This window comes from Diadema setosum, chromosome 19, assembly GCF_964275005.1.
Source record: "Diadema setosum chromosome 19, eeDiaSeto1, whole genome shotgun sequence".
Taxonomy (NCBI): domain Eukaryota; kingdom Metazoa; phylum Echinodermata; class Echinoidea; order Diadematoida; family Diadematidae; genus Diadema; species Diadema setosum.
Window position 1 is genome coordinate 26,208,815 of NC_092703.1, and position 12,273 is coordinate 26,221,087.

Genomic DNA, 12,273 nt, shown 5'->3' on the forward strand with positions numbered 1-12,273 from the left:
TGCTACTGAAATAAGGCTCCGAACTACAAAAAAAAAATCGTGGAGGGAGCTCCTTCACTGGAATATAAGAGCGTATGCAGAGTGAACATGTGTCACCATTGTTATATAGCATGCGTTTGTCAATACACACAGAGACACAGAGGGAGAGGGACGTATGTACACAATACAAACGTTTGCAGCAACATCCACTCCCACCCCCTTGTTCACTAAATTACTGGAAAATGATATAGACATTATACGCTAATAATGGTGCTACTAAGTGATTGATGATATGACTAAACAGGGGCGGATCCAGGGAGGACCACAACCGGCGCACGCCCCCCTTATCTTTTGTTGAAACAAAAGAAATAAAAAGAAAAAAAAATGGGGGAGGGGTACGTGCGCCCCCCTTTAATTTTGTAAACACGCCCCCTCTTTACGGAATTCCTGGATCCGCCCCTGCTAAATTATCACACATTAGCAGGCCTATACACACACATCTCTGCCAGTGACTCCAAGTCACGATGCTAAAGGAACTTTGAGCTGTCATTTGACTCGTTAAACATTAAACTACTCAATACAATCGTAGCTTGTTCCTTATATAACCCATGACGTCGAATGCTTACTAAGCCGCACGAACGGCCTGCTTGTATACGTGTTGGAGTCGTCTACCACACTGTTAGTACATAAACCGGAATATAAAAACCGTGGCCCGGTCACTGTTCAGGCGATTCCAGGGTACGCTGCACAGAAACAGCAGTTGAACATTCACGAGAACTTCAGTTTGTTTTCAACAAGTTTTAACTTTTTCTTATTTTTCTTCTGGTATTAGAAATAATAATCAGTCAAGATGGTTGCCGGATGTGGAGCAAAATGCGCGAAGATGTTCCTGTTTTTACTCAACTTTTGTGTCTGGGTAAGTTGTTCGCAAAGCGAACATTCCCACCGATTATCTGTTGAGCCATTCTCGACTTGGCGTCCTTTGCACCTGGAATGGTGGTAAACCAATTAGTTTTCATGGGTTATACGCTTTACGTGTATACAGAATTCGAATCAAGTTTTTATGAGTTGCTGCACATTGTGTCCTTGCTGTTCTTTGTTTTGTATTAATTTCCCTCTTTTTTCAGGGATTATGAATGTTGGTCAGCGTTAACCTTAAACGCTGTCGAGACATGTTGGGGGCGGAATTTGTTGTCTCATCAAATGATTTCCTTCAGTTCTTATAACATTTGAACGAAAATTCTGTTGTGTAAAAATCTTTAAACAACATTAATGACAGTATAACCGTCCTTTATCGCTGCGTTAAATTGCTGCGTGATAAGTTTTGACAACACATTTTATAGCAATATCACAAAACCTGTGATGCAAAATTTTCGAAGTAGCCATAGTTGTATAGTGATGTCGAAGTTTATACAGCGATACAAGAAGTGGGAGAAAACTGCAATGTTATGTGCATAATCTATATAATTGTTTTTCTGTCTATCTGATTATTTCTTTCTCTCTAGGTTTGTCACAATCATAATGAACATAATGTTAACATACTTAAATCACAGTTTGAATTTTGTAACTTTATGTATACACATAATTTCATTACTCTACTTGTATATCATACCTAGAATTAGGGAACTGAAACCGTCCATTATACATGTAGGCATCACGAGTATGCGAGCTATACCTTTCCCATTGGTGTTCGACGAGGAAGTAGATTACGTCAATTGATTTGTCTGTAGGCCCATGACCAGAACGGCTGATCTTTTTGTCCTTTTTGCTCTTGGATCTAACTGACGTGGTTGTTACGTAATGCTTATTGTCTAGGAAATAAAACCCACCATTAGACAGTCATCCTATTCAAAGTGTAAGGTGGAATCCGGCATGACCTGTGTAGACAGCTATAGAATACCAGCGCGATAAGCGAGCAAGTCCGTCAAAAGAGCGAGACTGCAAAATGGAAGTTACACGAGGAGTTTTGGTGCTCCTGATGAAAAGCATTTATTGCTCTCTCTTATAAGCATATCCACTGGTATCTTATGATGTGTAGAAACTCTTTTCCTGAGTTTCGTTTTCGCTGTACAGCACCACCTGTCCTAGTATTTCATGAAATCATTTAGTATAGTTATTTGTCTCATTGTAATATACATAAAATGGTGATAATGTTAGTCTCATTGTACAAAATGAATCATAATTTGTTAGTGTGTTTTCTTCGAGTTTGTGTAAAGAATCATAACATACTTAGATGCATTATGTTTTCATACTATCTAATAATTATATTAAGTATATTTAATTAGTATTCAACAATTTCCAATATTACATAATACATTCAATATGCATGTTCAATTTTCAAACTATACAAAAGTTTTAACTGCATCCCTTCTCATGTTATGGCCCCGTTTTTATCAAAATATATAATCGACTATAAATTTTCCTATAACACAGGCTGCCATAGACCTAAATTAACATGAACTCTTCCTAAAACAGGGCTCAGTTTAAACTACTTAGATAAGAGGATTTTTTTTTTGACACATAAAAGAAAAAAAAAGCAACAAAATTGCAAAAATAAAGGGATTCAAAGGGACAAGCAAAGAAGAAGTTTGGGCTACTAGGAAATCAAACTAGACCGTACGTAAATTGCACCTTAACGGCGTAAAAATAATTGATTGGAAGGACATGCTCAGCAAAGGTGCTATACACTGTCATGGAAACAAGATCATTGTTTCGTTTGCAAACGGTACTGGTTTTTTGGTGTTATTTCTGTGAGCTCGTGATTGATTTTTCCCTTTTCCCAAGTATGAAATTTAGGCAAGTTTGAAGAAATTATGAAACGTCGGCTGTTATACATACTAACCTCATTTCATGACATATCATGTTGTATACCGGATTCAAAAGCCATCTTGCAGAAATGTCGGTGACTTAAATTTGAGTCAAAAAAAAAAAAATAAATACGGTGACGCATACATGGCAGGAATTAGGTGACATAATACAGTACAAGAAGCGAAGCTCTCGAGAATAAGATCATCTTGTACTAAATAACAGTACGAAATGATTGATGACAGTGGACCAGTGATACGCACAACACGTATGGAGGATTTATTGCGGGTATGGTGGGTGCGTGTGAATTCTATGCTCTGTAAAAACGGTTCGTTTTGTTCTCCTGGTGATTAAAAATCGGACTTTGCTCCGCGTCATATTTTATCCGTCCTATTGTTGACCTTGTTCAAAGTGAACGGGGGGGGGGGGGGGGGAGGGGAAGAAGACCCTAAGGAAGCGTCGGTGGGCGGTCACCTGACGCGTAAGATTTCGCAATCGCTGAAAATAGGTAATGACGATATGATCATAATATTATGTGCGTGTAAATTCAGGGGCAATGTGTGACCGATACAAAGTATAGAACTAACTGCTATGTGACTGGTTTCCATAGGGAAGAGATGATCCTCGGATAGCAAAGCATGTCACGGCCTCTGCCATATATAGGTTATACTTACGCACAAAGTTCATAAATGCATGCATTTGTTATACGTACACACATATACACACATAGCTCAGCTCTCCTGGCATACTGGAGAGCTAAGCGGAATGGTCTCCAAGAAGAGTGGAAGAAACAGATTGAAAATGAAAACTCTACAAATCTTTCGTTTTTGCATAATATAACGCACTCAGTCGTTCGGGATTTTTTTTTTTCAAGCGCTGTGTATAAAAATGTGATATTACAGTATGTCATGGGGTATAATATGAAACATGGAAACTCTATACCACAATAATGCCTAAGAATATGCTTGTGAAAGTGGCAAGTGGCTGGAATGCTCCCAAGGAGTGGAGAGTGAGCACTGTCAGTGCTGTTTGGAAATAAACACTGTATCCAGTGATCCGAGTAATAAATTCATTCATTCATTCATTTTTCCATTTCCAACAGAAACATATAGATAATTTCACAGAAATTAAACACATAAATTTCATCATAATACATAATAAAAGATAAGCTTGAAAAGTATTGTAAGTATATGGAAATAATGATATGTAATATAATAACATAATACTATACAATAAAATACAATAATATAGTATGATATAATAATATTATAAGATTATCATGTATGATGAGAGAGCCGTGTTAGGTGTTGCGGAAATTCTGTTTCTCCGTAAGAAATTTTATACTGTATAAGCAAACAAAATCAGCATAACGATATACCCTTCCAAGTTTGTCCAAGTAGATTCTGATGATGGATATTGGAAAGTCATTGGAGAATCAGTCGATCTAGGCCTACAGCAAAAGTCGATATCCTTTTGACCTCACGCTACACGTTATCATACTGTGTTCAGATCACTATGGAAATCTAATGTCGGCGTTTTTCACTCTGAGCATGTTTCTGTTTAACTTTGTTTATCTTTCAAGTTCATGTTTTTCGTTTTCCATCAGCTAATCGGGATCGGACTGATAGGGGGCGGGTCATACCTCATGGTCAAGATCAATGACTACTCGGACCTCTTCGCCGAGGACGACATCCGGATCGTAGGCGGGGTGGCTATCGGCGTCGGCTGCTTCTCGTTCCTCGTCGGTTTTTGCGGATGCTGTGGCGCCATCAAGGAATCCAAGTGCCTGCTGGGGTTGGTGAGTGTGCCACGCCCACCGATATACCGTATGCCCCCCCCCCCCCCCTCCCCATAAAAAAAATACAACGGGACCCGTCGCAATGATATTTGTAAAAATAGTAAATCAATCCAAATACAAATTCAGGGTATGAAACTATAACTCATTGCCCACATCTTACAGAAAACCCCATTCGATTTGCTTCAGTGGTCAAAGAGAAATGAGGAATTTTGCAGAGGATGTCAAGAATCTCTTCCCTCCAAGTTCTGTCTATTGTGTTCACACACAAAAGCATCAAAGTGCTAAACTTGAAATCAGACTCATGATATGCTTTCCAACATTCCACATTTCTCTGTGACCGCTTAACCAAATTGAACGGGGTTTTCTGAATAAATAGAGCTAAGATGTTATGTTTTAAGACCCTGAAGTACAGTAGCATTTAGACAGTTTAATAATTTTGGGTATTATCAAAGTGAGAATTTGATTGTATTTTTTTTTAGGGGGGGGGGAGCGGGGGAACATACTGTATATACGCTACCCTACAACAATATTGTACAAATTAACCATTTCTGTGCCAAGAATCAAATGTGCACAATGTCACGCACAAGCCTATTCGAGCAGGTAATCATGACACCCAGAGGATTAACTAAAACATAAGACAAAACTATAGGAAATGATCATTTACACTTTATTTACACCATTCGACATGTTAGAAGAAGGGTTAGTACACACAATAAATACTACATTCCTGTTGTTGATTTTTCGCCTTCAAGTATGTCTTTTCATAAGGTAAGGTATTTGATTTCTCTTAACGAAATTGAATTTAATGGTCTGCGTGTCGAAAGTATAGACCCGGGTAGGAATCGAATGATATATATATGTGTGTGTGTGTGTGTGTGTGTGTGTGTGCGTGTGTGTGTGTTTGTGTGTGTTTGTGTGTGTTTGGATATGTGAGTTAAAGAAAAGGATGAATGAATTATAAAAGTTGAATTAAATGGAGTCAAAATGTAATTTAATAAAAACCGTGCAGTAAAAACAACAAACTCAGCTAGGAAAAAAAATGGTATGAAAAGACCACAATACTTTGTTTCTGAAAACTTTTGCTCTTTGGTCTGAGACAACATACAAATAATCATATTATTATCTGTTCATAAATGGTGTTTCAATCATTATTTCTTTCCTCAGTACTTCGTCTTCATGTTGCTGATTATCCTGGGGCAGTTTGTTGGAGGAATCCTTGGTTTCGTCTACAGTGATGACGTGAGTAGGCCTATACATTTCTCGATCATTGAAACAAAATGTGTATCACCTCAGTGGCGGATCCGGAGGGGGTGCATCGGGCGCGCGCCCCCTCTTTATCTTTGGTTGAAACAAAAGAAATAAAAAGAAAAAAATGGGGGAGGGGGTGCGTACGCTCCCCTTGATTCTGCAAAGGCGCCTCCTCTTTACGGAATCAAGGGGGGTGCGGGCGCCCCCTTCAATATTGCAAAGGCGCCTCCCTTTGAAGGAATTATTCCTGGATCCGCCCCTGTCGCCCCTTATTTTATTAAATGTGAATGTTATTCGATATCCATGTATTGCTCTCTCCCCTAAAAGGTTTTACATGTTCACAACGTTTCCATTTTGATTATCAAGATGTCTCCAGTTCATGCGGACAAGAAAAACAGCTATCGCGTATTTAAGTCGTCTATTGTATTATCAAGGATTATCATAATGGTGTAATGCATCGTGAAGTACAATGGAAACAAACAAAGGAAACTGAAAGTAACCATCCAGTTCATTTCGTGGAATGCACAGCACATCCCTCTCGAGAGCGGCAAAATCTTTTTCTTACCATCATTTCGCAGTCCCAGTTATTATCCTTGTAATGTGCTCATATTCACATCTGGGTCAAGAGGAATACCCAAAGGGACACCTTGTCAAAATGATTTCAGCATTGGGTAGGAATCGAATTCATGACCTTTTGTTCGAAGGTTCAGAGCCATACTCGTAATGCTGTGAGTGCTGCATGTGGGTGCCAATTGGCACAGATAAAACCCCACAGCGTTGAACACATTAGCCCGAATTCAAGAAGGTAGTACAATCTTTGTCCATGGTTTAAACTATGGACAAAGATTGTACCACCTTCGTGAACTCGGGCCAATATGTTCAAAGTCTCTGACACTGAAGGGGTTAACGCGTAATTCCGCAGCATGTTCAGGTTTACTTTGGTGAGCTGAGCTCAATCAGATGAACAGTATATCAGACGTTTTATGAAAAATAGACAAGTAAGTAAAGAAAGTTAAAGAGTTCAGAACTTTGCATAAAATTTTAACCAAATAGTAATATTGGATTAGCCGGGGAATGGTGACGTCAAGTAAATTTGTTCACGAAATACAGGAGCAATCATATTATTATTATTATTATTATTATTATTATTATTATTATTATTATTATTATTATTATTATTATTATTATCATTATTATTATTATTATTATCTGTATCATCACAAGATGCTTCTTGGAGATCAACATCACGTCAAGTTCCAGCCTTGAGTCTTAGACTAGTAGGCCTACTTTTCTGAAGATTGTTGCTTTTTGGAGGGTTCGCACTCGTTTAACATTGAATAATAATAATAATTATTACTATTATTTATTATCATTGTTATTATTATTATTATTATTATTACTATTATTATCATTATTATTATTATTATTATTATTATTATTATTATTATTATTATCATCATCATCATCATCATCATCATCATCATCATCATTACCATCAACATAATCATCATCATCACCATCATTATTTAGGGGCTAATAATTCAGTATATAAAGGTACAACCCTTTCTACCTAAAACTCATCATTGCACCCTTATTGCCAAAATGATACACAGATTTGATGGGAAATATTTAATTTTTCTTTTTATCATGTAAACTGAGAAGAAATTCATTGAAGATTTGTGTGTTAGTACTAATAGATATTAAGATTTCCTTTATTTGATGAAACTTCTGTTGCGCTGTTCCTCTTTGTTTACTAACTGGATCGAAAGCCAGCTTGCACATATTTTTAGATTGTACTGTGATAATCTAGGCAGCTATGCTCTTAACATCATAAGGTTAAAGTCATTGTCATTTTGTGATGGTATTTGATACAAATATATTATGTGCCTGTTTACAGCAATGAAAATCTAACTAATATATTATGTTTCATTACATTACTCACTATGTGTGCTCTATCCAGATCAAAAGTAGCATGCTCAGAGGTATGACCGACACTATTGAAAATGACTACGGCAATGCTGACGGATCTACTAATGTCGTAGACGACTGGCAGAAGGCAGTAAGTATCATTCTCTGTGCAGCATTCTTCTTTAAGTTTTTAGGTGCATTTTGTTGAGCTTGTTTCATCTACACATGCTAAAAGTCTGCTTACAGATAGACAGGTTTTTGCTTTTTAAAGCAAGGCCGTGATGATTGAGGGGCAGCAGAGAGTTCACTGCAAAAAGTCCGGTGTTAAATATGAAACACCGAGCTGGTGTTAAATTTCCGGTGCTCATTCATGGTGTTAGATTAACACCTCCGGGTGTCATTTCAAAATCTAAAATTGTTTTTTGAATAGTTTCACAGTTGCTGCACTTCTTGTTAATTTTGAACTTCAACAAGACGATAAAGAATTTTCCGATAAAGTACTTGATTTTTGAAGGAAAAAAAATGTGTAAACACATTACACACCACAGTGACACCAGTTGGTGTGGTCCTCTATTGAAGCTGGACGGGTGTTATACCATTGAAATTAACACCACCAATATAAAATCAACACCATGCGGTGTCATTATTGAATTAATTCTAGCGCAGTGTCAAAAATATCACCAGCCACAGTGTCAAATTAATTCCACGAAGTGCCAGGCGAACACTTTTTAACACCGTCACAATACATTTTCAACACCTGTGGGTGTGGTCCTCTATTGAAGTTTGATCGGTGTTAGATTTAACACCCATGGTGTTAAATCTAACACCGATTTTTTACAGTGTTGAAAGTTGAAGTTGCACAAGTGGAGACGGGAGAATAGAAGACAGAGACAGTTGCAGGAAGAATGCAATGAGAATCCCGACAGATGACTGATTTAGTATCATCATCATCATCATCACATTGTGCTTTACGTTACCTGTGTGTAAGGTGAATATATACATGTAGTTGGCAATCACTGCGCACTGTGATATATGACGTTCTTGTCCATTATTATTTCCCTATAGTTTGACTGCTGCGGAGCCACAAACTACTCGGACTACGAACATGCTCAGTACTTCACTGAAGGTTCTGTACCAGAAAGCTGTTGCAAAACTGGCGTCAACGTGACCGCGTGCACGGCAGGGCCAAAGGGTAAACCAGTCGACCCAAATCTTGTTTGGAGTGAGGTAAGTTTAAATAGCGTGACTCTCACCTTTAATTATATCTTTAAAAAAAATAAAGGGTTTCCATTGAGCACACGTGCTTACTATATGTTTGAATACAATAATAAGAAGTTTAGAAAACCAAGTTTTTTGGGGGGAGGGTGCAAGTCCCGAGACCGACACCCACGAGTGATAAAGCCCACGAGTCATACAGCTCACGAATCATACAGCCCACGAGTTATACAGCTCACGAGTCATACAGCCCATGGGTTCTACATTTCGCTGACAAGGCCAACGAGACCGACACAATAAACTCGTGGACACGGTGGACTGTTTTACTTGGTGTCGAACTCATGGGCTTTATTTCCCTAGTGTCGAACTCGTGGGCTGTATGACTCGTGGGTGTCGGTCTTGTGGGATGACCCCCGGGGAAGGGATAGAAATCTTATCAGCTTTCTTGTAAGAGGCCACTTGAACGGTTCCCAATGCGGTTTGAGCCATCTTAATTGTGGGATTATGCATGTATGCATGTGAGAACGCATGTATAGATTAGTTTATCAGTTAAACTGTATAATACGCAATCGTAGTCGGCACGGTTACAGTTCCTTATTCCCAAGGTTCATCATGTCGAAAGTTCGTTATTTCAGCGATTCGGTTCCCCCCCCCCCCGTTTTTTTTTCGCAATTTCGAGGGTTTGTTAGCACTACGGTCTTCACATTGTTCGAATTGACGAATCTTCGGATTAACGAATCTTATTTCATATTTTCGGGATTACGAACCTTCGGAATAACAATCAACTTTCAGAATAACGCCAATAATGCACGGTTCCCAAACGGACCCTTTTTCCATTATTTTTTATTTTATTCTATTTTATTTTTATTTTTTTATTTATTTATTTTTTTTTTTTGGGGGGGGGGATTAATGAACCTCTCTTATGCAAAATTTGTATATGTTTCCGAATAACAAACCTTCGGAATAACGAACATCATCCACCGGTCCAGGGGGAGACCTCAGGACAACTTTGTCTCATGCGTAACCAAGTGTAATAATATTGTCCTAAGGCACGCCATAACCCCTTCCGCTGGTCATCCTGCTACGGAAAACATCAAAGGCATAATTTATCATTTGCAGATGGAACAAAGACCCAGCATTAATGCTCCAAATAGTTGTGAAATGTGAGTTAGGGATAGAAACAACCAATGTGAGAATTGCAGTAGAAAATAGTGATTAAGTATTCGTAAATACACAAAATGTGAGCAATAGTTATAATAAAAATGTTTCTCGACTAAACCGTCTACAGTTATTGTTTAATGAGAAAAATAGTGATATTTCCTTTTATTTTTGCATTAAAAAAAAGTTATAAAGATATAATAGGATGTTTCTAATACAACTGACTTACACATATATATACATCAAAACTGATATCATGCAATTTGAGTGTCATTTCGAAATGTTAAGAAGAATTAATATTGTTTCTGTTTTTGTTTTGTAGGGATGTGTTGACGCCAGCTATGAGGAAGTGAAGGACCATTATGTAATCATTGCTGCGGCTGCCATTGGTTTGATATTGTTTGAGGTGAGGATTGTTTTGGTTTTTGGTTTATCATTATCAATTTTTGTGTACCTACTGCAAGAGACTGAGGTATAGGAGCGACTATAATTTGATTCAAATTTGTTTTTTCGGGACAGAACCAACGATTGAGGATTTGTTATTATCATGTAACTAGAAATAAATGTATCATTGATATGCTCTATAAGCACAAAGCGGACACACGATAGTATGATATTTATTTTTTTTAACTCTGTCATGTAACATTTTCGGAAAAACTTACTGCTAATCTGCTTATCTGCTGATTAGTAGACTACAAAGAAATGAACGATTAGATACCAGTACATTATTTTTATTATGGGGTTGACTGACTACGTTCTTTGGCCGAAATCATGTAATACGTCTGACTGTATGGTAGTGTATTATACGTGTTTTGTAATATGCAATGTGAATGTAGTTATTGTTAAAAAAGATAAAAAATACACCTATTCGTTATCAGTGAGAAGAGAATTGAAACATAACACAATCTGAATTAATATATAGCAGATTATCAAAATGAGAAAGCCACCACAAAAGACGTTTGTAAGCAGATGTTTGCTTCATTTTGTAATTACACTGCAGATGTTGAAATAATAACTGTAAGGTCGACCAAATATGCCTTTGACGGTTTTTTTTTTCATTGTTATAATTATCATTTTAGGTTCTGGCCATGGTGTTTGCGTGCTGTGTCATCAAAGGACTGGATGAGGACTACGACAAATTCGCATGAACAAGTCAAAGTTCAGAGCGGTTGTTTTAAGATAAAGATTCAACTTGCAATAGCAATTAGTAAGAAGTTTTACGTCAGGTTATCCTAGGAGAAAGAAAGATCAGCAGTGACGCCGACTTCCCCCTATGTTTTCCTAGAATTAAGTTTGGCATACAACGATTTTCCAAGAGAGCCAGCATTATCCCGCCAAGAAAAAAAAAATGCCGCTCTTTCCAAAAATTATAAATTGTATACGTATGTATTTTCTTAATTTATGGACAAATATATTCATCGAAAGTACTGCTTGATGATTTGTTGTAAACTTCATTCCCACGGAAAGAAAGGCAGAACTTTGATAAAGAGAGTACAAAACTGCGAAAATATACATGAACATATTGCTTTAGGCTCTGTGTAATAAACAGATGAGAAAGAAAACGTTTTGAATGAAAGGACCAAGACGAACACTGATTTGGATATCTTCCAATAGGCAGCTAGAAGGCAGAGATAGTCTGATGGAAGAGAATAAAGAAAACACGAAGATATTATAGTATATGTTTCTGAAGTGGTGTTTTGGGTGAGCTGGGCTGTTTTTGAAATGTGTCTGTATCTATCTTTTCACAAGCGTTCCACACGTAAACACCCGCTGCATGAGAAAAATTTCACAGTACAATTAAAGGAACGTTATAGATTGCTTTGCAGTGTAAGTACTGGGTAAATTTCTGACTGCAAGTTATAGGTAGGTCTTCATTTTCATGTATAGGTCGACATAGATTTGTGGATATAGACAGTACTATTAATAAAACACGACAAAACCTAATTTTTAAAAAAAAACGAGGAGGTTATTGAAATCAAATTTTTCATTCGTTGGTGGAGATTGATCATATTAATGACAATGACGTTCATTTTAACGAGCACATTTCACTGTGAAATTACTGTCATATATCAGTCTCACCTATTTGAAAGAGGATAATAGCACCGCGCACCTCTTGTTTTGTTGCTTATTGAGAGCATGTATGCCTATATACGAGATATCTA

General features: G+C 37.4%; 1 protein-coding gene across 1 annotated transcript; it reads left to right on the forward strand.

Annotated features, from left to right (window-relative positions):
• Positions 1-674: 674 nt before the first annotated feature.
• Positions 675-12,056, forward strand: LOC140242616 (CD63 antigen-like). Its single transcript, XM_072322368.1, has 7 exons — positions 675-895; positions 4,391-4,582; positions 5,747-5,821; positions 7,791-7,889; positions 8,804-8,965; positions 10,434-10,517; positions 11,191-12,056. Exons 1-7 carry the CDS (start codon positions 830-832, stop codon positions 11,257-11,259), a joined length of 747 nt encoding a protein of 248 aa, XP_072178469.1. The 5' UTR covers positions 675-829; the 3' UTR covers positions 11,260-12,056.
• Positions 12,057-12,273: the final 217 nt, after the last annotated feature.

Bases quoted from the DNA above. Each gene is read 5' to 3' on its own strand.
- LOC140242616 (XM_072322368.1), top strand. From the start codon at position 830: ATGGTTGCCGGATGTGGAGCAAAATGCGCGAAGATGTTCCTGTTTTTA. The intron at 896-4,390 runs GTAAGTTGTTCG...GTTTTCCATCAG, and splicing joins TACTCAACTTTTGTGTCTGG to CTAATCGGGATCGGACTGAT. The intron at 4,583-5,746 runs GTGAGTGTGCCA...TTCTTTCCTCAG, and splicing joins CCAAGTGCCTGCTGGGGTTG to TACTTCGTCTTCATGTTGCT.